Source organism: Diadema antillarum, unplaced genomic scaffold (genome assembly GCF_040938485.1).
Source record: "Diadema antillarum isolate AM-2024a unplaced genomic scaffold, OU_Dant_1.0 seq00002046_RagTag, whole genome shotgun sequence".
Taxonomy (NCBI): domain Eukaryota; kingdom Metazoa; phylum Echinodermata; class Echinoidea; order Diadematoida; family Diadematidae; genus Diadema; species Diadema antillarum.
In genome coordinates, this window is record NW_027272696.1 from 229704 (window position 1) to 257110 (window position 27407).

At 38.7% G+C, this 27407-nt stretch overlaps 2 protein-coding genes across 2 annotated transcripts; both read left to right on the forward strand.

Moving 5' to 3' along the window:
• Nucleotides 1-3104: 3104 nt before the first annotated feature.
• Nucleotides 3105-10286, forward strand: LOC139713744 (putative methyltransferase DDB_G0268948). The gene is made up of 6 exons (XM_071625449.1): nucleotides 3105-3218; nucleotides 6825-6985; nucleotides 7692-7911; nucleotides 8620-8720; nucleotides 9572-9703; nucleotides 10172-10286. Exons 1-6 carry the CDS (start codon nucleotides 3105-3107, stop codon nucleotides 10284-10286), a joined length of 843 nt encoding a protein of 280 aa, XP_071481550.1.
• A 4106-nt stretch (nucleotides 10287-14392) lies between these two features.
• LOC139713745 (putative methyltransferase DDB_G0268948) lies at nucleotides 14393-23499 on the forward strand. The gene is made up of 7 exons (XM_071625450.1): nucleotides 14393-14716; nucleotides 16327-16395; nucleotides 17384-17544; nucleotides 19013-19232; nucleotides 20553-20653; nucleotides 21524-21655; nucleotides 23385-23499. The coding sequence occupies exons 1-7, from the start codon at nucleotides 14393-14395 to the stop codon at nucleotides 23497-23499; spliced, it is 1122 nt and encodes a 373-aa protein (XP_071481551.1).
• The last annotated feature ends 3908 nt before the right edge of the window (nucleotides 23500-27407 follow it).

Sequence of the window (27407 nt, forward strand, 5' to 3'; positions counted from 1 at the left end):
GTCGGACTCAACAGCCACCTGTCCCGAAGTTGCTTCCGTCTAGGCATTCAATGTTTCCTTACCGATTACGTAAAGCAAAATCAATGCCAGTCAATGTAGTTGTCAATAAAATAATGTTCTGAGTGAAGTAAGTAAACAAGATTATACTTTTTGTGGTTGTTTGTGTATCTTCTCATTGAGCAAGGGGGCGGGGGGAGGGGAGCATCGATTGACCACAAACACACACACACACACACACACACACACACACACACACACACACACACACACACACAAGTGGGAAACCTGCATCAATCATCCCTTTCTGAATCAAAACTGTGCCATCTCATTACATTATATGATTTGCTTATACATTGTTCATAATTTCTCTGTTTATTTCATGGAAATGAAAATAAATTTGAATCTTGAATCTTGAATCTGAACCTTGACCTGACCAGCCACGAGCGCTGCCACCCCCATAGAGAGACACACACACCGGCACCTACTTGCCTGATTGACACGAAAAGGCAGAACCCCCATGCCCCAAGCCCCATCAAAGTGTAAACTTCATAAAATAGTCATTTGTTAAATTCTGTCTCCCTATTATCACTCTTATCATGACACAGAACATGTATTGTGCAAACAACAGCAACATGTATTTCCCGCTCACAGCTACAGTTACGAGGAGCATAGTTACTTATATAGATCTTTATATCGTATTTATGCAAGCCTGTCGAGTGTTTTAAGGGGCAAAGCCCACATTCAATTGGCTACGAGTGATGCGAACACAGTATAGGCCCTAAATACTAAAGGCCGTGTCACACCCTTAGGCTACGCGGGCTTGTTGCGAGGAGGGATTTACCAGCACGCAGTAGAATTTTCCGTGTGGGGACAAGAATGTTTGCGAGTTTCGCACTTGTTTCTTGCCTACTAGACGTTTGCTACCTACTTTTCTACTTGCGTGTATTCCGTGTGACCTGCGTGAGAGCTTTGAAACCGATCCGTTTTCTGTTACGAGCGACTTACAGGTACTGAGAAGTACCTGCGTTGGAGTTGCCCGAGAGGTGCTGCCGGTAAGGGTCTCCTACTGGTGTTCTGCGTGAACCTCTGCAAGCGAACCCACACGACTCACTCGGAACATTTTTTTTAGCATGCTCAAGGCCTTGTCATACCGTATCTGGGGAAGTTTTGAGGCTTGACTTGCAGGGAAACAAATTTGCTACCCGGAGCTCTCCGCAGTTGGTCCGCACCTGATGATAGCGCGTATCTCGCCTGTAGTTGCCCGGAGGTGCGCACGCAAGTCCGATTTAGCCAAGTTTTGAGCATGACCAAAACTTTTTCCGGGTAACTCGCTTGGATGCCCGGAGAGTTCGACGCATAACGCCAGTAGGAGGCCCTTAGTGGCAGCACCTCGCAGGCAACTCCCACGTTGGTACTTCGCAGTCCCCGATATGCAGCCAAGATAATGACATTCGGTGGGACTTCTGCCATTCCTTCAGAGGAATTCCTTCACTTAGTTGTCAGCCCCCACGCGACTGGTACACAGGTCACACAGTATACCCACAAGTAGAATTTACGTAGAACGCGTCCAGCAAGTAAGACACATGCACTGACTCTCCCAAGTCCTTTTCCGTCCTCAGAAATTGTCCGGTATGCTGGAAAATCCCTACACGCAACTAGCTTGCCCGGAAAGGTGTGACCGGGTCTATCCGTATAAACATGGGTGCGCACCTCCGTGCGACTACGGGTGAGATACGTGCTAGATACTGTCATGTGCGGGTCATCTGCGGGGACCTCCGGCTGGCAAAAATTGTTCTTAGTAAGTCGCACGCAAGGCTTGCCCGGAAATAACCATAAACACATACAAACACACTACCACCGACACACACACACATACGAAAATCAAGAGATCTGCCTATTTTGTGTAAATGTTTACACAGACGAATAACGATACAAAGACAAACAACTATACGACTAATATTCATGTACATGAATTAAGGGGGAAAATGCGGCGCCTGTGTACAGAGGAAATATTAGGGAGTTTTCGATTGGGTGAACGAGAAGGACGTGCCGCCGAGCGCAACCGTAAGTCAAGGCGTCACGTCTGTACGTTGACCCGCTGCTAAACACATTTCGATTTCGGGCGCCGGCGTCACGTCTCGTGGCGTGTGCAGGAGGCATCCAGGCCCTGTGCCTTGCGTGCATATAAGCGGAATTTGTGACTCGTTTCTGTACTTGTAATATTTGTTTTGTCTTTGACTAGATGCGTATCCTGGGAGGAATTATGTGGATTTTAAAACATAATGCATGGTAAGACTACTAGGCAAATTCACTGCTGCACTAGCTAGGCCAAAAGCACCAAAATCTGTTTGCGTACAGCACTACGTGTAAATGCATGTGTGGGACTACGGTAGGCAGTTGCAAAGTGCGAAACAGTGAAAACGGGCAAATGAAGTAGGTACCAGAGGCTGTAGTTTGTATGTCAGCGCTGCTGCTGTGACGTATCAAGATCATAAGCTTTCATGTAATTAGAATATAAATATTCTCTCGAAAGAAAAAGGAAAACAGGTGAACTGATCCGCAAACAGGTGAAAACCAGAGAATGGAACTTCCTACCACCAGAGATAAGAAGTGTTACCAACTTAAAGGACTTTAAAATTATGCTTGACGCAATCAATGTAGAAGAGCTGGTCAAAAAAGCTCACTTCAGAATTTAATAATTTTAAGAAATAAATCCGTTCACACCGGCTGCGCGGGATAACAGCCTTCAGGCAGTGATTGCGCAGAACCCAACCAGAACCAGAACCAGAACCAGAACCAGAACCAGAACTGAGCACGGATTTCCCGAGAGTCACCATGCTCTTTCGCACGATACCCGAGAGGAGTGTGACGTCATAGCAAGGGTGGGTTGAGCGCGGCGCAACCGATGTGGGTGGACGGTGATAACCGGGGTTAACGCGTTCGAAATTTGTGCGATGAGCTGAGCCGAGGGTCGACACTCGCGCATGCGCAGTACGTAAAAACTACGTCATAACAGGGTGACGCCTGGCTCAACGTGCAAATCGAAAAGTCCCTATTAATGTTTGGAGGACAGGCCGACCTATTGTTGCGCGAGTATACTGAAAATGGCGACGCGGCTGTACTTTGAAGGACGTACAGCCGCTTCCAGGTACGCGGCTACAAGGCCTACAATGTCTGCAGAGATCTTGCGGATCATTACGAGCAGTCTGGAGAAAAGGGTAAAATGTATCTGTTTCTGATAATCCCTAGTTTACATTGCACTTCCTACTGGCACTTGCTGTCGAATGTTGTCAGACGGGTAGTCATAATTATACTGTGTGTTGTGCGAAGATAATAGTCCCTTTGTTGGTATACGTACCATTGTCATTAAGCATTCACTGGGCTGGCGCTGTACTATGTATTTATATTACTCATACGTGTGCTTGAATGTTTAATGTGTGTACATGTATCATGGAACAATGTACTACATGACTGACGTTGTCTGTTCACAATAGTGAACATCATTATCACTGTGGCCTATAACCAGTCTTTTAATGTAAGGTTACAGTTCACCTTTCCGAAGGTTCGTTGATCTGAAAATGAAATAAGATTCGTACTGTTATGCCGAGGGTTCGTTATTCCGAAGGTTCGTTTAAATCAAAAAATGAATAAAGGTTCATAATTCCGAAGGGGCGTTAATCCGAAAACGAAATATAAGGCTCGTAATTCCGAAAATAAAATAAACTTCTTTTAGTGATAAAACACGCGGTATTATATTACTTTTTATGTATCCTTGATCTTTATTGATTTCATTTTCAAATCATAGGACTACATAAATAAAAACAGTCCATTCTGGATCCAAAGTGAAACATACAAGTACAGTTGAAGACAAAATCAACATAATATTACAGTATTTACTGCCATAATTTCTCACTTAAAGGGATCGTACAGTTTTGGTTGAGACTTAACTTCAGGTTTCTATCATTTTTTGGTGAGATAGTGAGAAACCTCTTATGAAATATGAAAGAGCATGTAATTCCATGAGGATTTCAACGTTTATTTGATGAAAATTGGTTTTGAAATGGCTGAGATATCCAAAACAGAGCGATCCTAATAAAGTGTGGGACCCACATTTTATTATGATCGTTTTGTTTTATACTTTGTTTTTTGGATGTTTCAGTCATTCCAAACCCGATTTTCATCAAATAAACTTTGAATTCCTCTCGAAATGGTAAGCTCTGTATTATTTCATAAGTGTTTTCTTGGTATCTTGCAAAAAAGTTAAAGCCCAATTTTCATCTCCACCAATACTGTGCTATCCCTTTAAAGATCAACAATCAGTGCTAAATCAACTAAAATCCCACCAATTTAACTTTAACATCAGCTATGATGATACATCTGAGTCCAACCACCAAAGTAAACAATTCTAACAAAACAATGCTTTTGCTAATATGCATTATGTTTCATTTTATGCACTTTCTGATTTGAATAAATATGTTGACAAACAAAATAACATTTCACTGGAATGTGTAAAACATAACTCATATTCCGCCTTTGAGTGTTATCAGGTACCAAAAAATGCATCATACAGCTCAAGAATGAAATCTTTTATAAAATCCCGATCAAATTCCACTCCTCCCTCCAAAACACACACACACACACACACACACACACACATCAACACATACCCATACGCACAATCAAAAAAAAAAAACAACATACACACACATACACTCCACTCGCTCAATACCGCCTCAAGTCCTGATGAAACACCTTTATATCAGTTACCAATTTACCGTGTATAATGATAAAAAAGCTACGCATCATAATGCTATAACATCATAACACTAAGTTAACAACAAATTAAAGCATTCCCTTTTTCTTCATCCCGATATTCTCTTATCTTCTCATAAACTTCCTCAATGGTAAGAATTACACCTTCATTGCGCACAGAACATAGAATGAAAACACACACATGACACCCCCAACACAAACACATGTATCTAATAAACACACACGTAACTAAGTCCTCCTCCTCTTCTATATGCCCCCCTTCTACATCATCATCATCATCATCATCATCATCGTCGTCGTCGTCATCAGGATGAACCACAGATCCTCAGTCAGTTGCAATAAAAGCAACTCGATGCAAGAATTTCACCAACCTAGGACATAGGAAAAAAAATCGCTGAAATGTGCAATTCAATCACTGTCAATGAGAGACTTCACCTCTGCTTAGCTAAATATGTGCATGATTGCCACTAATATCATTAATTTGTGAAAAACTTGAGAGATTCCAAAATTCAGTTAGGGCTTACTAATTTCATTATCATCGGTCCAATTCTCATGACAACTCAATCACCTTGTTCGCCGGATTTTACGCTATCCAGTTTAGAGCCAAATGTGACCACAATGCGAAATTGCTCTTCAACCACTTCAAGACCAGCTCTAATTTGCACTCTCATTACGTACTATAGATACTAGAAGGCCTATATAGGATTTATTCTCACAATACAAGGTGGTTGTTTTACAATCATCCATTAGCAGATCAATACTGGTAGGTAAGAATAAAGCTGATATTTAGATAGGAACTGATCTACAAATCAGTATGACCCAAGTCCACATCCGTGTGTTATGTTGTAATGTTAATATACATGCAGCACCGCAACTGTCACATGGAATCGGGGCCCGATTTTTTTTTTTTTTTCGGTTGTTTTTATAGTCGGAAACTGAAACATGCCACACGAAAAGGCCACATGATACATTCACCTTGTTTTGGAAAGAGGATGTTAAGACGCGATTTTTTTTTTCCATGCCGTTTTATTTTCACAGGTAGCCCTTTCAGTTAAAAAACTGATTGACTAAGGGGCCTTGCGTAAAAACAACATAAAATAAAAGTTACATAAAAAAACCAGTAAAATGTAAATGATACATATTACTTACATACTGAATACAGAATTACGATTATAACAAAAATAAATTACAGGCGAAACATAATTCACAGAGAGGCTCGGAAAATATATATTTTTTTCAATTCAATTCAATTCAATTCATTTATTTTCATTCTTCTTTTTTTTTCTTTCAACAAAAACATAACACAAGATAAATCAGGTATTACATCATAAACATTTTCCACCACTTTTCCACCAGGTTTCAAATTCGCCGAGAGGAGGAGTCGAGACACATTAAATAGAATAGCTTTAACCTCCAAACTTTGCTCTCAGACACCTCGTGGAGAGCTGAAGGGGTGAGACATCAGGCGCCTTGTTCAAAATTTGAATGCAAAACGACGAGTTCATGAGCTCGCAATGGCTCTTGTGTAAGACGAGGAGGCGATAAAAGGACTGGTAAAATCTTGCTTTAGAGACTTGTTCTGACAAGATGGCAAGAAAGCGACCAACCTGCCCAGTGCGTCTTAAATTGTTGAGACCGACATGGCGAGATGGCGAGTTTTCTGTAACCGGTAACATTAAGAGAGCAATAACTCCTCGTCTGAAAACTGGTCGCGTTGGCGAGTTGTAGCTAGTGACCTTAATTCTTAGTTCTTTATGCTACACGAAGTGACTTTAGTCATCTTCGCTCGGCATGCTTTAGCTTCCGTAACGCCGGGTTCAAATCTGTAAACTACAGAAACAGGCGAACCCCGTCATAATGAGATGGTTGGGACTCTTGGGAGTGCTAGAATGTTCTCGTTATAACGAAATCTCGTTGAAACAGACAGAGTGATAAGGAACATATTGACAGTTTTACCACTAAAGTCCTCACGTACTAAAGAAATCTCATTGTATTTATCAAATTTGTTATAAAGTGATTCGCCGTATCTTAATTCTACTATACCTATATAGATCAAGAAGCCGTGGAAGCTCGCTACAGACGTTGGATGTGGGTCGGGTCAATACACTCAACCCCTGGCGCCTTATTTCAGGAGGGTTCTGGGGTTCGATGCCAGCGAAACTCAAATCCAGAAGGCCAATGCTCTGAAAACGGCAGAGAATGTTGCTTACAGGTTAGCTGTTTGTTTTTAAAAGCTTATATCCGGCTGTATTCGACAATACGAGGGGATACAGAGGAGCTTTTGGAGTAATATCTTGTGATTTTATTTTGAAATATTGTTGCGTTACTTGTTTTTCCATTTTCTTATCACATTATTCGAATATCTTATATCCAAGTCAGAAAAAGAAAAAGGAGAGTTTGACTCTGTACAAAGAGAGTTCCACAAAATTCATTTTCTAACAAAATGTACATGCACATTCCCTTAACCCGACACTGACATAAGGGTAATTCCCCCTGCTTTCTGAAAAAAGTCAGTCATACCCATTGAGCCATTTCATTATGTAAAAAGAGATGGAAATATATTGAATGCTCTTTGAATTTTCCTTATCGTCCATGCGCAACGTGACGAAATGTTGTAGTGTTCTCATCAAGCAGTGGCGACATCCACAGTGATTGATATCCTTTTTAGTATCATTATCTACGGAGACACCAAAACTAGGGATGGTTATTGTATAGAATTGGTTTGAATATAAGAATTCAGGTTGCGAAATACTCAGAAACCATTTCCATGAACCACGCTTCAAAGTTTATTTGATGAAAATCGTGTTTGAAATGGCCGAGTCCAATTTTCCTCAAACTTCATTGTTTTGTTTTTACTAATATTGCTGCATTCACTCAATCCACAATGTATTGTGTCTGCCTATCATTCTCATTTTAAGCGTCTCCCCAGCCGAGTCCCTTCCCGTGGACAGTGGATCTGTGGATCTGGTCCTGTCAGCCACCGCAGCCCACTGGTTCGATTTCCCCAAATTTTGCGCTGAGGTTCACCGCGTCTTGCGGCCCGGTGGGTGCCTCGCCGTGCTCGGATGTGTACAGGAGCGCTTCCCCCACCAGTGTGCCACTATCTCGGCGAAACTCATGGAAATCAACGACAGCTTTGTAAGTGCACGGAATATCATCCAGTGTATACTTAACATTAACCCTTTTGTCAGAAGAAGATAAGGACAGTCGTGGTGTCGATGGCTGTTCCAATAAAACGCCCTCTTCGACGGTTCACATCACATTATGAGAGGATGCCGTCGAATAAGCCAGTTCGGAGTTCTACTTTGGGTATGAGCAGAAAAAAGGTAATTGGTACCAAAACACATGATGGTTTATAAGGGGGTATCTCACCGGGCTTGAAACTAGTTCGCCACTAGTTCGCGACTCCATATTTTGCTAGTTGCAGAGACGTCTCCGCGACATCTACGAGACGTCTCCTGAAAATTACAGAGTCTCTGGGGAGTCGCAAGAAATTTAAACATGTTCGATTTTTTTTTTGGAGACTTTTTCCAGTCTCCGCGAAGTCTCTGAGACGTCTCCATCAGTTGCAGAGACGTCGCGGAGACAAATTATATCCGCGACTGCTGAGACGTCTCCCCGATGTCTCCCTGATGTCTCCGAGACGTCTAAGAGATGTCGCCGAGACCTGCTGGAGACCAGCGTCTCAGTGATGACGATGACGGTAGAGCTAGTGATGATGCAGGAATGGTGCAGTGGTGATAGTGGTGATTATAGACAAAAGGGTGATGATGATGGTGGTTATGATGATGATGATGATGGTTGTGGTTATGATGACGCTGTCACTCTGTTCTCACACCGACCCAGCTCAACGACAAGGACCAGCTGGGCCCCTACTGGCCGATGACTCGCGCTGAGATGAAGGCCTTCTACGACAATATGGACATCGATTACACGGACCAAGTACGGTGAGGCTGATAGCATAGAGCAGTTTGACGCTATATAAATAGCTAAAAAAAAAACAATACAAAAAAACAACAACAACAACAACAACCAGATATATGGAAATGTATCCCCAAATTCATAAGAGATTTCAATTTGTAGAACACATGTGGAATTTAAGGGAAACAGATAATCTGTGCAAGAGTTATAATTTTCTTTCTTAAAAGTTTGGGTAAAATCTGTGTGCCGTCTTTGCTTGAAAAGAAAGCTACAAATATGACGTCACAGTATTAAAACGACCGATGTCATTATCTATAAACATAACGTCACAGGAACGACTTATATAATGTCATTATCTTGAGCTCCAACCATTGGGATCAGTCCTAAAAAAACTAACGACCCATATTAATTCCCCACCACACTGAAAATAACTATTGTGTTATATTTGTTGTCAAACATTGTCAAAGTATATTGTAGCATACTCTTTTCTTTGTCATGTCTATTGTACATGTTATGCTTTATGCACTCTTCTCTCATTCCTGTGTACTTTTTTTTATCACATGCAAAAATAAAATGAATGAATCGGAAATAAACAGAAGGTACAAAGAGAAAAAAAACAATCACATTCCTTCTACATAGTATTACTACTACTGTGTATTGGGAGAGTACCAGTCATTATTCCCTGGCTCAGAGGTAAGCTAATTGATTCCTTACCGATGTGAATGAAACTAACTAATCTTATGTCACAGAATTAAATGTTGGACTTTTGGAAGATTTATCACCGGGATGTAACATAATGAAACAGTTTCGGAACATGATGCTGAGTGTCCTTTAATGCTACATGCAAGCATTCCCTTCTTTTCACTTAATTCCAAAGACCTGCTGATATATCGATCAGACGAACGATGAATGTGGATGATTTCATCGAATATACGAAGACTATTGCAGCATCATTTCAGCATCTGCAGCGTTTTCCCGACACCGACCTCTTTGAAAAACATCGACAGAGGTAAGTTATACATACCCAGGGATACAAAACTGTATTACTCATGCATTGCCAGGTATATGAGAAGTGTGTGCATTATCTGTGCTATGTTTTCACGGTCCAAGTTAGGAGCAGGGGCGGGTCCAGGAATTCTGAAAAAGGGGGGGGGGGGTGCCAAAAATATCTCTGGTGCCACTTCCGGGTTTCATCGACTGACAAGCAAAAATAAAACAAAACAAAACAAAACAAAACAAAACAAAAACAAATCAAAACAAAACGGCTTCCGTGCCCCCTTTCATTTATTTTCGTTTTATTTCTTTTGTTTAAAAAAAAAAATAGGGTGCTCTCACCCGGCGCCCCCCCCCCCCCCGGATCCGCTTATGAAGAGGGATGGGACTAATGAACAAGAAAACTGGCCGTTCCATTGTTCAGTTTGAGTGGCCCGATTTCAAAATCAATCTGCACCTTACATCTCTGCATGTTTGATTTCAGGCTCATGGCCCTTCTCTCCTCGTCGGCGGGCGAGAAGGCGTCAGACGTCAACATCACCGTGGAATGGGTCGTCCAAATGATGCTTGCTCATAAACCTGGAAACGCAGACAGCTAATTCATATCATCATGATTTCACCCCCTTATCTCTGTTACAAATATCCTTCGCGAAATGATAATGATAAAAAAAAAACCCGGACCGAAACAACGTTCGTCTGGCGTCTGGGAAGACGACACGTAAATTTAATACTAGTGTCACGAGGAGAAGTCATGAATTCGAAGCAAGTGAATTCCCATCGATGTTGCGCTACATTTTGCTTGTTTGAAAATAAATCAAACAAAGAAATTATATCGAAAGAACACATTCTATAAGATCAAGAAGGAAAACTAGGTGTTCAAATTCATGAAATCCTTCCGCCGAGGTGTTCGTGGAGCATCTGATTGACGAATTGCTCTACATCGACGTAAATGGCGTCGATGTAGGGCAATTTGTCAGTCAGTTGCAATGAAAACTAGGTGGTTAAAAATTTATGTTCGAGGTACTTAGACGCCTTGACGGAATACTCATAATGTCAAGCTTTAGATATAAAAAATAAAGTTTGACGTTAATGTTTACGATAATATACGATTCGTCTCTCACATGCGTGTTTAACAGTTGAAACAGCTGTCCTGGCTGTCTTGGACACTGTGCAGAACAACACTGGCCGCGTCGCGGATTGTGTGGCTCATAGTCGCAGACCTATTAAAAGCTCATTGATATTTTCGTACAACGCACATTACATAATGAATTGCTGTTATAATCTACTCTTTGTGAGGTAAACATACTGAAATAGCCTGAATATACTGAAATACGTATGTACACAATTATGTCTTTCGTTAGTTCGAAGAAGGCCCAATAGTATGGGTATACTTACTTGAGTAACTCAGACGCAAGAGACTTTGGGAATTGTTTCATACATTTCATTTCATCCCGTTTGATTCTTTTATGTCATAGTCATAAAATAATAAAAAGGATGTAAATATTCATAGACATGTAATAATTTGAAAAATATAATTATGCAACATATTCTCGGACACAATTCTCCATAGATATATTTAACTTAGCGAGGCGTCATGAAAGATGACAAGTGAAAGATTAGTACCAAATCCGAGCGAGATTGGAGGAATTATGGATTTATAAACAATCGTACCTGTATCCCTTGCCGTCATATGCATCATCTATAAAATGCATATTATACACATACAGTATGTATATACATTAAATGTATGATTGTACTTTTCCTTGAGTGAATACATGTATTTCTTTCTTCGAAAATCTTGATTTCGAATACTCACATACAAGGAAAAATTCTCAAGATAAGCTCAAAAAATGCTCAGGAATTATGAATTCTATTGTACTGTGCTTCGTATTATTCTTTGTACTGCACTACCGTTTGTGCTACATGATGCAGATTTTTATTCTATCTTAGTTTTGATTGAATGAGGATTCAAGATCAGCAATTACAATAAAAGGAACAAAATATAATTTGGCCACAGTCATGTCAGATGTTTTCCGACAATAGGTTGAAAAATAAACTTGTGAGTTGTTTATAAGAATGATGACAACTCAAAAGATAAGTATGGTAACAGTTAAGGCTTAATATTAAATGGGTCATCTTCCCCAGTAGAGGCGATATTTCTGTTTTTTTTTCCATCGTAACATTATTTTTTTTTTCTGAAGGAATTTCTAGAATTCCTCTTTCCTTCAAACAAAAACACAACATCAGTCATTTTAAAGCGAAGTGATAATTGAATGATGTCCTAATAACTATGAAGTGCCGCGACGTGTAGTGCTGTCTGGTCACCATTTTTCTTGGTATATACATGTATGCATATAAATGAATCTGTCGGTGAAGTTACAGAGCAATTTCTACTGAATATTCTTAATTTGAACATAACTTTAATTTTTATGGAAGCGTCATTCTATGCAGAATTGTTTTATGAACACTTTGTTTTACATAACATTGTTTGTCACCGTGGATGCCCTGAATTATACGTAACGTATCTGCTAAATCTGAAAAGCAAAAAAACTGATATGCTGAATCTTAGCTTCGTCTTGTAAAATAAACGTTCAAAGTTGTTGCATAGAATATGAAAGCGGCTGGGTTTTATAGAATAGAACTTTGGAGTTTGTGAGCACACAACGATTTGTTTGTAAAAACATTTACAATTTTTTTCAGCATTTTGATTATGTGGTAACGTATCTGTCGGAAAACTTGGCATAAAGTTGTGAGACACTGACGCAGAAAGAAAAATCATGTGGAAGTGTTGCTCTTTTTCACCTCTCTGTCCTGTTGGTGTAAGAATATAATCCTGAGGTCCAACAAAACGAAGCATGTAATGTGTAGGGATGAATTTTGACCAGATTTGATCCCCAGAAAGCACAAGACCAATGAGCAAAATTCGGCCACGTATCTGTGGTAACGTATCTGTGGTAACGTATATGGTCGATCATGTTATTATGAGAGCGATATCTACCAAATATTTCTCACTTGTACTAAACTTTAATGTTGAATCGATGCGTCATTCCGAGGAGTAATGTATAATATACAATTTGTTTGACATTGCAATATCTGTCGCAGTGGGTGGCGTGAAATGTATGTAACGTATCTGTACAAATAAAAATGTAGAAAACCGATATTTCAAACATTGTACCGTATTCTCAATAAAGAGCTGTTGCACAAAAAATCTAAGTACTTGCAATGTATGAAGTATATCCTCAGGGTTTCATATACACAGGGTCATTGCATAGTCTTGTTATTTTCGCTGTAACGCTGAAGAAACTGGTAACGTATCTGGCGGTGAACTTGGCGACAGGTTTCAAAAGGCTATGAAAAAGAAGTCAATAAAAACTTTGGAACTTTTTGAGTATTGTGATTAGCACATATTATGATATGCTCATCGTCCATGAAAATGATATTTGGAAAGTGTGTCTGTGGACGGAGAGGAGCAATAAAAGATAATTCTGAAATAGCCGGCAACACTGCGTTTTGGGGGTCTTAACGAAGTTTAACAGCAAAAGTTTATATAACAAGGCAGACAACCGCATTTGATCGTGTTTATTTTTAACAAATAAAGTCCTCTTGATATATTATAAACATTTAAATAGTATCTAATAGGTTTAGGGAACCGCAAACTGTCATGGAATGTCGGCGACACCAAAATTCCGTATTTGAACGCTTTTACTGAGAACGGGCCATAAGCTTTTTTTCAATGGGTCCGTGCATAAAATTCATAACAATTTACAATTTGAAATTACAAACGAATAAAACAAATCATCATACAGTACATTAAAACAGGAAATAATCATTATATGCATACAATATAAGAAATGTTGAGCAAAATGAGAGAATCATTATAAATCATTAATACGAGGTTGTAATAACATAATCCATGTACAAGTAAAATCCGATAAAAAAGAAATTAACAAGGAAAAAGAAAAGAAAGAAAAGAGGAAAAAATAAACATTGCCGAAAGAAGAGCATTATGAAATACGAAAAATGTAAGTTATCAGTTTCGTTTGGCAAGTGTGTTATATTATGTGTAAGTACATTTTATGAATGTTATGGTGGATGGGGGATGCCAAGTAATAAGGGGGAGGCGGAATATCCACATAATTTTTCAGTATTTTTTTTTTCAATTCAAGTCAAAATGATTTCATTTTCATAAAAAGTAATACAAGGTAATATACATAACGTTTACATGAGTACATAATATCAAAAAAAAAACTTTGCATCACGTAAGTTTCAACAAAACATGAATACAATTGTATAATGATATCACCTCTGGTTGGGATAAATAAACAAGTAAGCAATACAATCTTAATCTATAACTCTATATGGAAAAGAGGAATTCCCAAGAAAAGCATAGCTTGTAAAATTTGTGAATTCTCTAGAAGGTGAGGGCATCAGCATACTCAACATCCGTCACGGACTCCATGTATAAAATTTTGATATCCTCGTGTCAGGCGAAATAATCAGAAGACAAAATACAAAGACTATCCAAGGACAAGAACAAAAGCAGGAACGGAATAGACAGAAAATAAAACTTAAGATTACGGAAGGAAAACAAAAAGAGACAATGTCTACATTCAGTTATCTGGAAAACTCTATGGCAGATTTTCACCAAGCGGGGGAGGTACACGGGCACGAAAAGGCAGAATCCCCGTGCCCCATCAGAGTGTAAATGCCAAATGAGGTTCTGAAGCCTCCTGTAACAGCCTCGAGCAGCCTTTCAGCTCAGTATAAACAGGGAGGTGCCTGGTATAAACAGACGAAGGGTACTCTGACCAGGTCAGTATCCGTTGACCCCGGTCTTATCTTATGTCGTGAAGTGGACAGGAGGCCACAAAGCTCCAGACCATTGGACAGGCCGAACTGTTGTAGCGCGAGGAACATGGCGACGCGGCTGTACTTCGAAGGACATGCAGCCGCTTCCAGGTACGCGGCTACGAGGCCTACAATGTCCGCAGAGATCTTGCGGATCATTACGAGCAGTCTGGAGAAAAGGGTAAAATATATCTGTTTCTGATAATCCCTAGTTCACATTACGCTTACACTTGATGTTGAATAGTATCAGGCAGGTAGCCATACTGTGCGTTTTACGAAGATAAATCTCAGTACACTGTACTATAGTAGTCCTCTTTGGTAGTGTATTGTTGTTTACTACTGAGGAAGAGTGTTTACCATGTTCACAGAGTGCGCGTTGTGTTATTTGTACCTACACGTGTACTTATAAGTGTTCCAAAAACATTTCCCACTTTGATCCATGTTATAGTGCTGAAACTAAACACTTTAATACTCAGATAACACTGACATTGATTTGAGCAATAGCTGAATAGTGTACAATTTTGTTGGAACTAAAGTAATAAAAAAATGAACGCATGATTCAGTTTTATCAAATGCAAGATTTATGTAGAGAGTTTAGATTTTGCTCTATTTTCTACCCTATACCCGTATAGCTCTGTACAAAACTAACTTTGTACAGGGGCCAATTGGTGTGTATATGGGAGTGTTTGGTTAACACCCTGACAATAATCCTGAACAATGGCCAGGGCCAGGGTTTGAATATATTCATGAGAAATTCCACTGTCGCAGCTAGTCTTTATCCATCCTGAAATGTAGTGTATGCAAACACATGAAAACGTGTGCTTACTTTTTCATGTGCGTGCATTTTACTCTTTACCATGAATTCAGACTAGCAGTGCCCAGGCCAATTCGTCATGGATCACTGATGAAGCATTCATTTGCATGCCTTGGAGCAAGAGATCAGAAGAATACATTATAGTCAACAGAGCTCTGAAAAGATGGTATTCGTGGTATTCATGTCTATCGTTCTGGGTCATTGTAAGCAAAGACTCACAATTTTGTACAGAGGATCCAAATTTGACTCAAATCTGGGGCTTAACTTTAGAATTAGCCTAATCATAGATTTAAAATGAAACTGATTCATGCTTTCATTTTTAAATTGCTTCCAACAAAAATTGTACACTATTCAGCCATTAGGTCGTACATGGAGCTACAACGTTTGTAGCTCCATGCTCATATCAATAACAGGTTAGATCTGATATATAGTTTTTGAACTATCAAGGATCAAAAGGGGGATTTTTTTTTTTTTGTGACACCTAGTAGTAATTGAGCTGAATGGCATTTTGTATATATACTTAAGGCTACGGTCACAACACCCAAAGTCAGCCTGCTCGGCGACAAGTCGGCGAGTATCAATAGCCAATTTCGGTCGATCATCGACCAGTGACAGACCGGTACCCGGCCGGGCATCGCTCGGTCGCAGCAGAAACTTAAATGCGGAGTTAAGATTTCGGCGGTAACCGTCCAGTTTTCACTCGCCGCCCAAAATACGCTCGGTGTCCGAGCGGCAACAACCCCGGCAACGACGTAATCGAGCAATCGCCGTCGAGCGATTTAAGGAACAAAAATATTTTAAAAAGAATGACAAAAGCACAGAAAAAAATCCAAGGGACTCGAGGGGAAGTCAAGGAGCCAGGAATAACTGAAAAGTTTGCAGGGGAGAGATAGAGACAAGGAAACTCCACCAACTTCTCCCCCTGGAAAAAAAGAAACAGGTAGCTGTCGGTAGCTTCTCATACCCGACATTTTCAGGTAGCCCACTCAGAAGAGGACTCGGCTAGCAACATGGTGGACAGTGAAGACAGGGACAGCCACTTTAGGGTGGACGAAATGAAAGCTAAAAGTTGGGGTTATATGTTGACGTAAAATAATATATGGTTTTGTTATTTCTTTATATTTTTATTTGTCTATTGAATAAAGAAGTTCTCAATAAAAAGAAATGGGAATAATGAAAATATTAAGAACCTTAAAGAGGAAATATAAACTAGAATGAAAATAAAGAAGCAAGCAAAGACAATTTTGAACATTCTAATCTAGGATTGATTACAGTTTTTCTTAAATCTTGGGTTCTCCAATTTCAGTCATGCTATTTGATTTAAAAATTTCTACTTGTTACTTATCTTTGGTTTCTCATTACTGAGAGTGATAGCATTTCTACTTCCGGTTTATCTTTATGGCGAGTTAAACTCTAACAAGCGTTGTTGTTGATGGCCCAGTCAAATATACCCAGGTAGCTCGTGAGAAGTAATATCCAACAGAGACCGACGCGACGGGCCGCTGCTGGTACGCCTATAAGGGATACCAGCAGATGTCCCACGTTTCATGATGAAATTATCACCTCTAGGCAGCCTACTTAGTTACTTGTGCATGGTTTGCCACTTATATCATTAATTTGTGAAAACATGTGAGAATTCAAAATTCAGTTAGGGCCTAGTTTTTTAGTTTTTATTTCCATTATTGGTCCAAGTCTCATGACAACTCAATCACTCCATTCGTGTGGTTATATGATACCCTACTTGTTATGATTATGCATTACATGGAGGTACATTGCTTTGAAATGTGGGGTAAGATCAAACTTGAAAAGCTGCAAAATGACCCAAGTTTGGTAAGTCGCTCATTTTCTTTCTTTAGCTTCAGATTAGAGCCAACGTGACCTCAATGCCGAATTGCTCTTCAACCAAGTTTAGCAGAAAGAACAATTTCACCCCATACCAGTAGGCCCATGTAGCTAACAATACACGAACTATATACTCACTGTTTCTATTATATTTCGTCATCACGTAGTTCGCTGTTTCTGTATTTTACCCAGATCAAGAAGCCGTGGAAGCTAGCTACTGATGTTGGATGTGGGTCGGGTCAATACACTCAACCCCTGGCGCCTTATTTCAGAAGGGTACTGGGGTTCGATGCCAGCGAAACTCAAATCCAAAAGGCCAATGCTCTGAAAACGGCAGAAAATGTCGCGTACAGGTTAGCTGTTTGTTTTTAAAATCTTATATTCGGCTGTATTCGGCAATTCGACAGGATATAGAGGAGCTTTTGCAGGAATATATTGTAATTTTAATCTTTGATATTGTTGCATGTGTTTTGTTTTGTTTTGTTTTGTTTTGTTGTTTTTTTCATTTGCTTATCACATTATTCGAAAATCTTATATCCCGGTCAAAGAAAAAGGGAGGGTGTGGTTGCACAAAATTCAACGTTTCTTAACAAAATGTACATGCACATTCCCTCGGCCCATTACTGACATAAAGGTATGATTCCCCTGCTTTCTGAAGAGGTATTGGATATGCTCTTTCATTATTGAAAAAAAAGAGATGAAAATATGTTGAATGGCGACATCAAGAGTGATTAATGTTCTTAGTGTTAAGTATCATCATCAAACGAGGCATCAAAACTTTAAAGGGATGGTATAGTATTTGTTGAGATAGGGATTCAGCTTTTAAGCTTTTTGCAAAATACTTAAAAACCTATTAATAAACTACGATTCAAAGTTTTTTGGATAAAAATCGGTTTTCAAATGGCTGAGATCCTAATTAAAGGTGGGTCCAACCTTTTACTATAGGATCGCTTTGTTTTGGATATCTCAGCCATTTCAAAATCGATTTTCACCAAACGAACTTTGAATTCCTTTTAGAATTATGCTCATTCCATATTTTAGAAGAGGTTTCTCATTACCTTAAACAAAAATCATCTTAAAATAGGTTGGAACCGGAAGCCCACCTCGACAGAAACTATACCATCCCTTTAAAAAACTTTTGAACATATCGTCCAATTTTCCTCATACTTCGTTGTTGTGTTCCACTAAAGGGGGTATCTCACCGGGCTTGAAACTAGTTCGCGACTAGTTCGCGACTCCAGATTTTGCTAGTTGCAAAGACGTCTCCTGAAAATCACAGAGTCTCCGATTAGTCGCAAGAAATTTAAACATGTTCGATTCTTTGCGAAGTCTCCGCGACGTCTCCGAGAGGTCTCCATCAGTTGCGGAGACGTCGCGGAGACTAATTATATCCGCGACTGCCGAGACGTCCCTGCGATGTCTCCGCGATGTCTCAGAGACGTCTCAGAGACGTCGCCGAGACCTGCTGGAGACCAGAGAAACTGGTGAGAGGTCGCGGAGACGTCTCCGTGACTCTATTTGACACTGTTTGACCTACTTTAGAAACGTGACCATCTGCGTGCTGACGTCCTGCCCAGATCAAGTCAGGTGATCCTGCAACGGCTCCATCAGATTTGAAAATTTTTGGCACCTGCCATAACTCGTCTCAGAGACGTCTCCTTGGTGAGACCGTAAGCTATTTTTATGTTGGAGACGTCTCCGCGACTGCTGCGACTGATAAGTTTGAGACGTGGCGGAGACGTCTCCTTTGGTGAGATACTAGCTTAACATTGCTGCATTCACTCAATCCACAATGTGTCTGGCTGTCATTTTACTTTTAAGCGTCTCCCCAGCCGAGTCCCTTCCCGTGGACAGTGGATCTGTGGATCTGGTCCTGTCGGCCACCGCAGCCCACTGGTTCGATTTTCCCAGATTCTGTGCCGAAGTTCACCGGGTCTTGCGCCCCGGTGGTTGCCTCGTCGTGCTCGGATGCGTACAGGAGCGCTTTCCCCACCAGGTTGCCACTATCTCGGCAAAACTCATGGAAATCAACGACAGCTTTGTGAGTGCATGGAATATCATCCAGTGTACGTAACGACAGTGTTATAATAACATTAAAGGACAAGTTCACCTTCGTAAACATAAGGATTGAGAGAATGCAGCAAAATATTAGTAGAACACATCAGTGAAAGTTTGAGGAAAATTAGACAATCGATGCAAAAGTTATGAATTTTTAAAATGTTTGTGTTGGAACTGCTGGATGAGGAGACTACTACAGCTTGTGATGTCATATGCGTACAACAGTATAAAGAAAATATTTAAAAAAATCAACATATTTTCACTTTTTTCGCATAATAAAAGAGCACTTGACTTGCCTCTTTCTAAAGGCAGGGGGAATGATATTACCCAGAACATATGTTAGTAACGAGTCAAGGGAATGTACACTTTTTTCAAACGATGAAATTTTGTGAAATTTTCTTTATATTTTCCTTATATTGTTGTACTCATGTGACATCATACGCTGCAGTAGTCTTCTCATCCAGCGGTGACTGCACAAAAACTTCAAAAATTCATAATTTTTGAACGGATTGTCTGATTTTCCTCAAACTTTCAATGATGTGTTCTACTAATGTTGCTACATTCTCTCAATCCTTATGTTTATGAAGGTGAACTTGTCCTTTAAACCCTCTTGTCACGGGCAAGAAGAAACCTACGGCGTCAATGGCTGCGCCAATAGAGCGTCCTCTTCGACAGTTCACATCGTACGTTATGAGGATGCCCTCGAGTAAGCCAGTTCGGGGTTCCACTATGAGCAGAAAATGGTCATCTGTACCAGCAGAGCATGTTGGTTTTTAAATTCACTGAGATAAGCGTCTGTGATGTAATAATTATGCAAGGATCCTTATAAGTGGTGCTTGCTAACACATCCACCTGACTGTAAAAGCGGTATTTCACAATATCAACAGAAAAAGTTTGTTAATACATTCAATGCAAAATAATGAAATAGATGCTTTCCAACGTGCTAATTATTGTGGATCATTCTGGTCACCTGCTCTTCGCAACATCATCCTTTGTTTGAACATGACTAATGAATTCCATAAGTTGCTACCGTGGGCAAGTGTACGCCTTCTGTCGCCATGAAAACTAGTGGAGTGCCTAACCAACTGAGAAAGACGAAAGATAATGTGTATACCCATGTGACCATGAGCTAACCCCAAACTGGCGTCTCATTGATGATTACGATGGTGATGATGACGGTAGTGATAGTAATGATGCAGGAATGATGTGATGATAGTGGTGATTGTAGATGAAGGGATAATGATGATGATGATGATAATGGTGATGGTGATGACGCTGTCACTCTGTTCTCACACCGACCCAGCTCAACGACAAGGACCAGCTGGGCCCCTACTGGCCGATGACTCGCGCCGAGATGAAGGCCTTCTACGACAACATGGACATCGATTACACGGACCAAGTACGGTAAGGCTGATAGCATAGAGCAGTTTGAGGCAATATGGATAACTTAAACTTATAAAAATAACGACGACAACAAACAGATATATGGAAATTTACCTCCAAGTACAAAAGAGGTTTCAGTTTGTAGAGCGCACGTGGGATTTAAGGAAAGCAGATGATCTGTGCAAAGGTTGTGATTTTCTTTGTAAAGTTTTGGTAAAATCTGTGTGCCGTCTTCGCCTGAGAAAAAAAGCTACAGAATATCATGGCGTCACAGAAATAGAAAGACTGCTGTAATCAACTTGAGCTTTAAACGGATGGTGAAAGTGAGGTCACTGAGCTTTTAACTTTTTGCGAGATATTAGGAAACCACATGAAATGTTACAGAGCATACAATTCTAAGAGGAACTCAAAGTTTATTTGATGAAAATCGGTTTTGAAATGGCTGAGATATCCCAAATCAAAGTAAAACAAAGCGATCCTGATAAAAGGTGGGTCTCACCTTTTTATTAACATCGCTTTGTTTTAGGGTGACACGACATTTGCTCCTGCGACAATTGCTCCGGACTTATTTTCTCCAAGGACTTAGGGTTAGGGTTAGGGTTGTGATAGGGTTTCAGGTTTATTTTGATGTGAGGATTAGGATTAGGGTGAGGGTTACGTGTTTGAGTAGGTTTTATGTTGGGCTTAGCGTGCAGATATTTCCTGGGAGCAATTGTCGCAGGAGCAAATGTCATGGAACCTGTTTTAGATACATGTATCACAGCCATTTTAAAACCAATTTCATCAAATAAACGTTGCAACATGACTATCCACAACTTCGGAACATGATGCTGAGTGTCATCTAATGCCACATGCAAGCATTTCCATCCTTGTCTTTCTTTTTCCTTGAAGACCTGCTGGTATTTCGATCAGACGAACGATGAATGTGGATGATTTCATCGAATATACGAAGACTATTTCAGCATCATTTCAGCATTTGCAGTGCTGTCCCGACACCGACCTCTATGAAAAACATCGACGGAGGTAAGTTACATCGAGGAGCTTCAAAAAAATTGTGTGATATGTATGTAAAGAATAGTTTTACGTATACACATACGCACATCCGATAGACATCTTGTCTTTTAGTTCTTCTTTCTATCTACGACTATCTACGGAATGTTCGTTATAAGCTGCGTAATCTAAGTTTCATAAGGTAATATTTGTCTAAATCTGCAGCTGAGATACTCATTCATGCTTTGATTTCTTCTCGGTTGGATTTTTCGAATTCATTGTTGTGTAATCTTCCAAAAAAAAAATTCTGCTGCCCGATTGTTAACTTTTACTAATAAGTTTGATTCCATATCACCAGTTCTCCGTTCCATACAGTGGTTACCTGTAGAAAAAAAGAAAGATTATTTTCAAGATTCTGTTATTAGTACATCATTCAGTTCATTCTTTTTCTCCCGTATACCTAAGTAATTCTGTGAAAAAATACAATCCGGCACGAAGTCTACGTTCATCATCAGATGCATTGTTACTCTAAACACCCAGAGTAAAACATGGATGGGTTGATCGTGCTTTCTCCGTTATGGGATCAAAATTGTGGAATCAGTTACCCATTCAGTTAAGGGAACTGTCATCTACAGAGGCATTCAAATCCAAACTTACAACTTATCTGTTCCTCTCACACTGAGGACTGTAATTGCTGTATGTCATTAATGTTTGGAACAATATTGTGTGTTTAATTGGTATACAATTGTATGTTGTATTTTTTATTTGGTATATATTTGTTTTTTGTTTGCCTTTTTCTTCTGTGTTGACATGTTTGAACATGTACATGTATAATTATGCATGTATATCTTTTCATTTTTGAAGTGCATGAGCACTGAAAAGTGGACCTGTATGTATTACAAGTAGACACTATTATCATTATTATTATTATTATTACTATTATTATTATTATCATTATCATCATCATTATTATTATTATCACTATTATTATCATTATTATTATTACTATTATTATTATCATTATTATTATTATCATTATTATCATCATCATTATTATTATCATTATTATTATCATTATCATTATTATTATCATTATTATTATTATTATTATTATTATTATTATCATTATTATTATTATCATTATTATTATTATTATTATTATCATTATTATTATTATTATTATTATTATTATTATTATCATTTCCAAGGCAGATAAACGGGACATCATTTTGAGGCAGCATTTGAAACAGTATACAATCTGATAATGCGTTCATGATGTAAACCGGCAGAATCATTAGTCTCATTGATTATTACTTTTTGTCTTTCCAGCTAGAAATTTCGAGAAATTCACAAGCTCGATAGGATGTCAACCTCTAAGGCAAGGTCTAAAAATGGTATGATGAAAATGTGACACTATGATAATAGTCTAGAGTGGGCGTTTCATTTGAAAGACAAGTAGGGACCTATATAAATTCAAGTAGTTTTGCTCCAATCTTCAATTTAGTCTCATAGCGTTGACTATCTTGTACTCTATAACAGAAACGTAATGCGGAATCATGAGATAAAACAACATATGGTTTAAAAAAAATAACAGTTATGACTCTTGAGACGAGGACGAATCAATGCAAAGAAGAAGGGGAGGGATGGGACCTATAAATAAACAAGAATACTGGCCGTTCCGTTGTGCAGTTTAAGTGGACCTAGCTCAAAATCATTCAACGCTACATGTACAGTGTATACGTCTTTTCATGTTTGATTTCAGGCTCATGGGCCTTCTCTCTTCATCGGCGGGCGAGAAGTCGTCGGACGTCCACCTCACCGTGGAATGGGTCGTCCAAATGATGCTTGCTCATAAACCTGGAAACGCAGATAGCTAATTCATATCGTCATGATTTCACCCTCTTATCTCTACTGTTACAAATATCCTTCGCGAAATGATAATGATAAAAAACCCCGGACAAACAACGTCCGTCTGTCGTCTGAAAAGACGACACGTATTGAGTCTTAAGCTAGGCTGACACTTGCACGATGTTGTGGCACGCATTGGCACGACTCGAGTCGTGCCAGTGCGCAAACTAGTCGTAAACTGGCGTGAAGTGTGCGTAAACCCGTCGTGACTGCGTGCTCTGTCGGAACGAGAATTTTGAAATGTTCAAAATTTTGGTCACGACAAAATTTCGCGATCGCGTCGTGAACTATACGCAAACTGTTCGTGAACTCGTCGTGAACTCGTCGGTACGATGCGGGAGGATGCGTGGCAGTGCGTGGCAGTGCGCGCCATGCTTTTCCGTTTCTTTTTTTCATGTCTTTTTTTAGTTTCTTCCTTTTTTCTTCTTTTTTTTTTAGTTTCTTTTCCTCTCTCACGAATAGAGAAACGATGGTAACGTATCTGACGAAGCATTTATGTTTAGTGACACATTAAACTACCGATTTACATCAAACCCAGATCACAAAATCATATGGTTGAAAAAAAAACCTCATGCAAAAAGTTAGACATCAAATCCTACAGTCATTTTCAGAGCATTGTGCAACCAAGAAAGTGCTCTTGACTGTAACCATGATAGTGAGCGCATTTTATGTAGATAAGATGCAAAATTTATATGATTAACAAAGGTATATAGAGCGTTCTTGTAGCCTCGTTTGCTGTGAAGTTGACAACATAAGGTGGGTACCAGACTTCAGCCCTTAAAAGTCCTAAGTTGATTTTTACAGACAAAAATTTGTTGTGGTACAAAACGCTCACACACACACACACACACACACACACACACACAAAACCTCAACAAAACAGAAATAAAATGGATTTGTTATGTGTATCTGACGGCACTTTTTGTAAATGCCATAATTCTAAGGGATAGTATAGTTCTGGTTTAGATGAGGATTCAGTTTTGAACCTTTTGCAAGATAATTGAAATCCACTTATACTTATGAAAAGTTTATTTGATAAAAATCGGTTTAGAAATGGCTGAGATGTCCATAATAAAGTAAAAGAAAGACGTTCAAATAAAAATAGATCACATTTTGTTAGGACCTCTTTCTTTTGTCTTATTCTGGATATCTCGGCCACTTCAAAACCGATTTTTCATTGAATAAACCTTCAATTCCTTTTAGAACGGCATGTTTTCTTATCAAGTCGTATAGAGCACGATGTCAACCGGTTAAATCCGCGCACAAAAGCGTGTTGCGGTTAACTTTGCTGCAAGATATACATTTTATTGGTAACGTATCTGACGCGTTTGATGGTAACGTATCTGCATGTGCCGTTACCATTTGAGTATATGAATATAAGAACGACCCAAGTCCATTGATGACCATTTCGAGTAAACTTAAAAAAACTTCATATTTTTTTTTTATTTGTCCAATAATATTCTATTTAACTGTGATGGGAAAGCAACATTGTATATACAAATTAGAACATATATTATTATGACAATTAACATTTACATTAATGTAAATGTAGCTGATACTAGTTTCACGAGGAGAAGTCACGAAGCAAATGAATATCCCATTGATTGCCTGTTTGAAAATAATCAAACAAAGAAAATACCGAAGGAGATACTATATATTATGATGATATCAAGAAGGAAAACTAGCTGGTTAGAATAATGTTTTATGTACTTAGAAGCATCAACGGAATGTAAAACACCGCGATCTTCGACGCTAATGTTTACGATTACACGACGCGTCTCTCGTGTTCGACAGTGGAAACAGCTGTCTTGGACACTATGAAAAACGTCGTAGGATTATAGTCGCAGAACTTAGCTCATTGATATTTTCGCACAACGCACATGAGATAATGAATTTCTATAATCTTTTTCTCTGTGAGGCAAATACACTGAAATAGACATGCTTACTATATGAATGACGTAATTACTTTGAGGAGAGAGAACTTATACTTACTCGAATAACTCAGGCGCAAGAGACGTTGGGAATCGTTTTATACACTTCATTTCATCTCATTGATTCTTTCATGTCATAAATGATGAAATAATCACACACACATATATATATATATATATATATATATATATATATATAACGAAGAATCAAGAAATAAACCAGTAATGCATTATTTCGCCAATATATAAGAAAGAATGAGTATATTGAGCAACTCAAATTTTCGGTGGCCTCCACCTTCTTCATGAGTCTCGACGAAGAATGTCGTCAAGAATGTTCTTCGACACCATTTCAATATAATCATGTAATATATGCTAGGAAACACTTTTCCATACACAAATTTGACTTAAATGCGAGGCATCATAAAATATGACCACAAGTGAAAGATTAGTGCCAATTCTGAGTGAGATTGGAGGAATAATAACAATCGTAATATTGTCTGTATCCATTGCAGTGCCCTGATATCCACCATCTATAAAAATGTATATTATACTCATTATATGCATTAATAACAGTACAGTGTATGTATATACATGATAAATGTATGATTATACTTTTTCTTGAGTGAATATTTCTTCGAAAATCGTGATTTCCAATACTCTCATATGAGGGGAAAATTGTAACGTAAGCTGAAGTAATGCTCGGGAGTTATGAATGTAATTGTCTATTGTGCAATTCTTTGTATTGTTTGTGCTTTATGATGTTGTAGATTTTCATCTTTTCTCTGATAAAATGAAGATTCACGACCAGAAAAAGAAATACAGTTACAAGGATTCACACAAATATGATTTGGCAAAAGTCATGCCAGATGTTTTTTGACAATAGGCAGAGGAGTAAACTTGTGGATTGCTTGAAAGTGATGACTCTAAAGATAAGTATGATGACGGTTAAAGCTTAATATAAAATGGGTCATCTATCCCAGAAGAGGCGATATTTCTGTTGATTTTATTTTCGAACATAATAAAACCTTCTCTCTAAAAAAATCGAGTGAAAATATTCACTCTTAAAAGAGTGAACACAAAAAAGAGTGAATTTAGAGTGAAATTGGAGTGAATTTTGAGTGAAAATGTTCATTTTCACTCGTTTTAGAGTGACCTCAGGGATCACTCCAAAATCTTCGAGTGATCCCTGAGGTCACTCCAAAATGAGTGAAATTGAACATTTTCACTCAAAATTCACTCCAATTTCACTCTAAATTCACTCTTTTTTGTATTCACTCTTTTAAGAGTGAATATTTTCACTTGATTTTTTTTAGAGAGTTTTTTTTTCCTGAAGGAATTGCTGCATTTCCAGTTTCATGAACAGTATATAAAAAAAATATATATGTAGTCAGTTTATAAGCGATGTGATGATTAAAACGTTAGTGATGTCATAATGTGAAGTGCCGCAATGTGTAGTGTTGTTTTGTCACCGTATCTTGTCATGTTTTGTCAGTGTCAATAACCATAACATAGTTATGTTTATTCTAAATTTGCATTTTCTCGTACATGAAAACAAGTGCTGATTATAATAATGCTTTATATCATTAGCATCATATATATATCAATTTACTAGTAAAATAGTTAATGAAACCTATGTAGATTAATTTTAGGTATTTCTATATTGTCTTTTTTTTTTTCGAGAGAGAGAGCTCAGTTTTACAAGCTTTGCTTCTCACTGTAAACATCGCTTTACTCTAGATTTCCGTTGCAGAATGTGCAATGTTTTCTTAACATGTAATTATCCGTATATAAGATTATATTTTGTATTATATCTCATGATTTGTGTTCTTTTTTTTAATTGCTCAATAACATGAATTAAGAAATGCATACTTTGTATCATGCGTTACTTTTTGTTGATGGAAATGACCTGTATAGAACACTACTAGCATCAGAGTACGTTATTATAA

Coding starts and splice junctions, on each gene's coding strand:
- LOC139713744 (XM_071625449.1), top strand. CDS start 3,105: ATGGCGACGCGGCTGTACTTTGAAGGACGTACAGCCGCTTCCAGGTAC. Junction 3,219..6,824: donor CGAGCAGTCTGGAGAAAAGG/GTAAAATGTATC, acceptor ATACCTATATAG/ATCAAGAAGCCGTGGAAGCT. Junction 7,912..8,619: donor TGGAAATCAACGACAGCTTT/GTAAGTGCACGG, acceptor ACACCGACCCAG/CTCAACGACAAGGACCAGCT.
- LOC139713745 (XM_071625450.1), top strand. CDS start 14,393: ATGCCAAATGAGGTTCTGAAGCCTCCTGTAACAGCCTCGAGCAGCCTT. Junction 19,233..20,552: donor TGGAAATCAACGACAGCTTT/GTGAGTGCATGG, acceptor ACACCGACCCAG/CTCAACGACAAGGACCAGCT. Junction 20,654..21,523: donor GATTACACGGACCAAGTACG/GTAAGGCTGATA, acceptor TTTTCCTTGAAG/ACCTGCTGGTATTTCGATCA.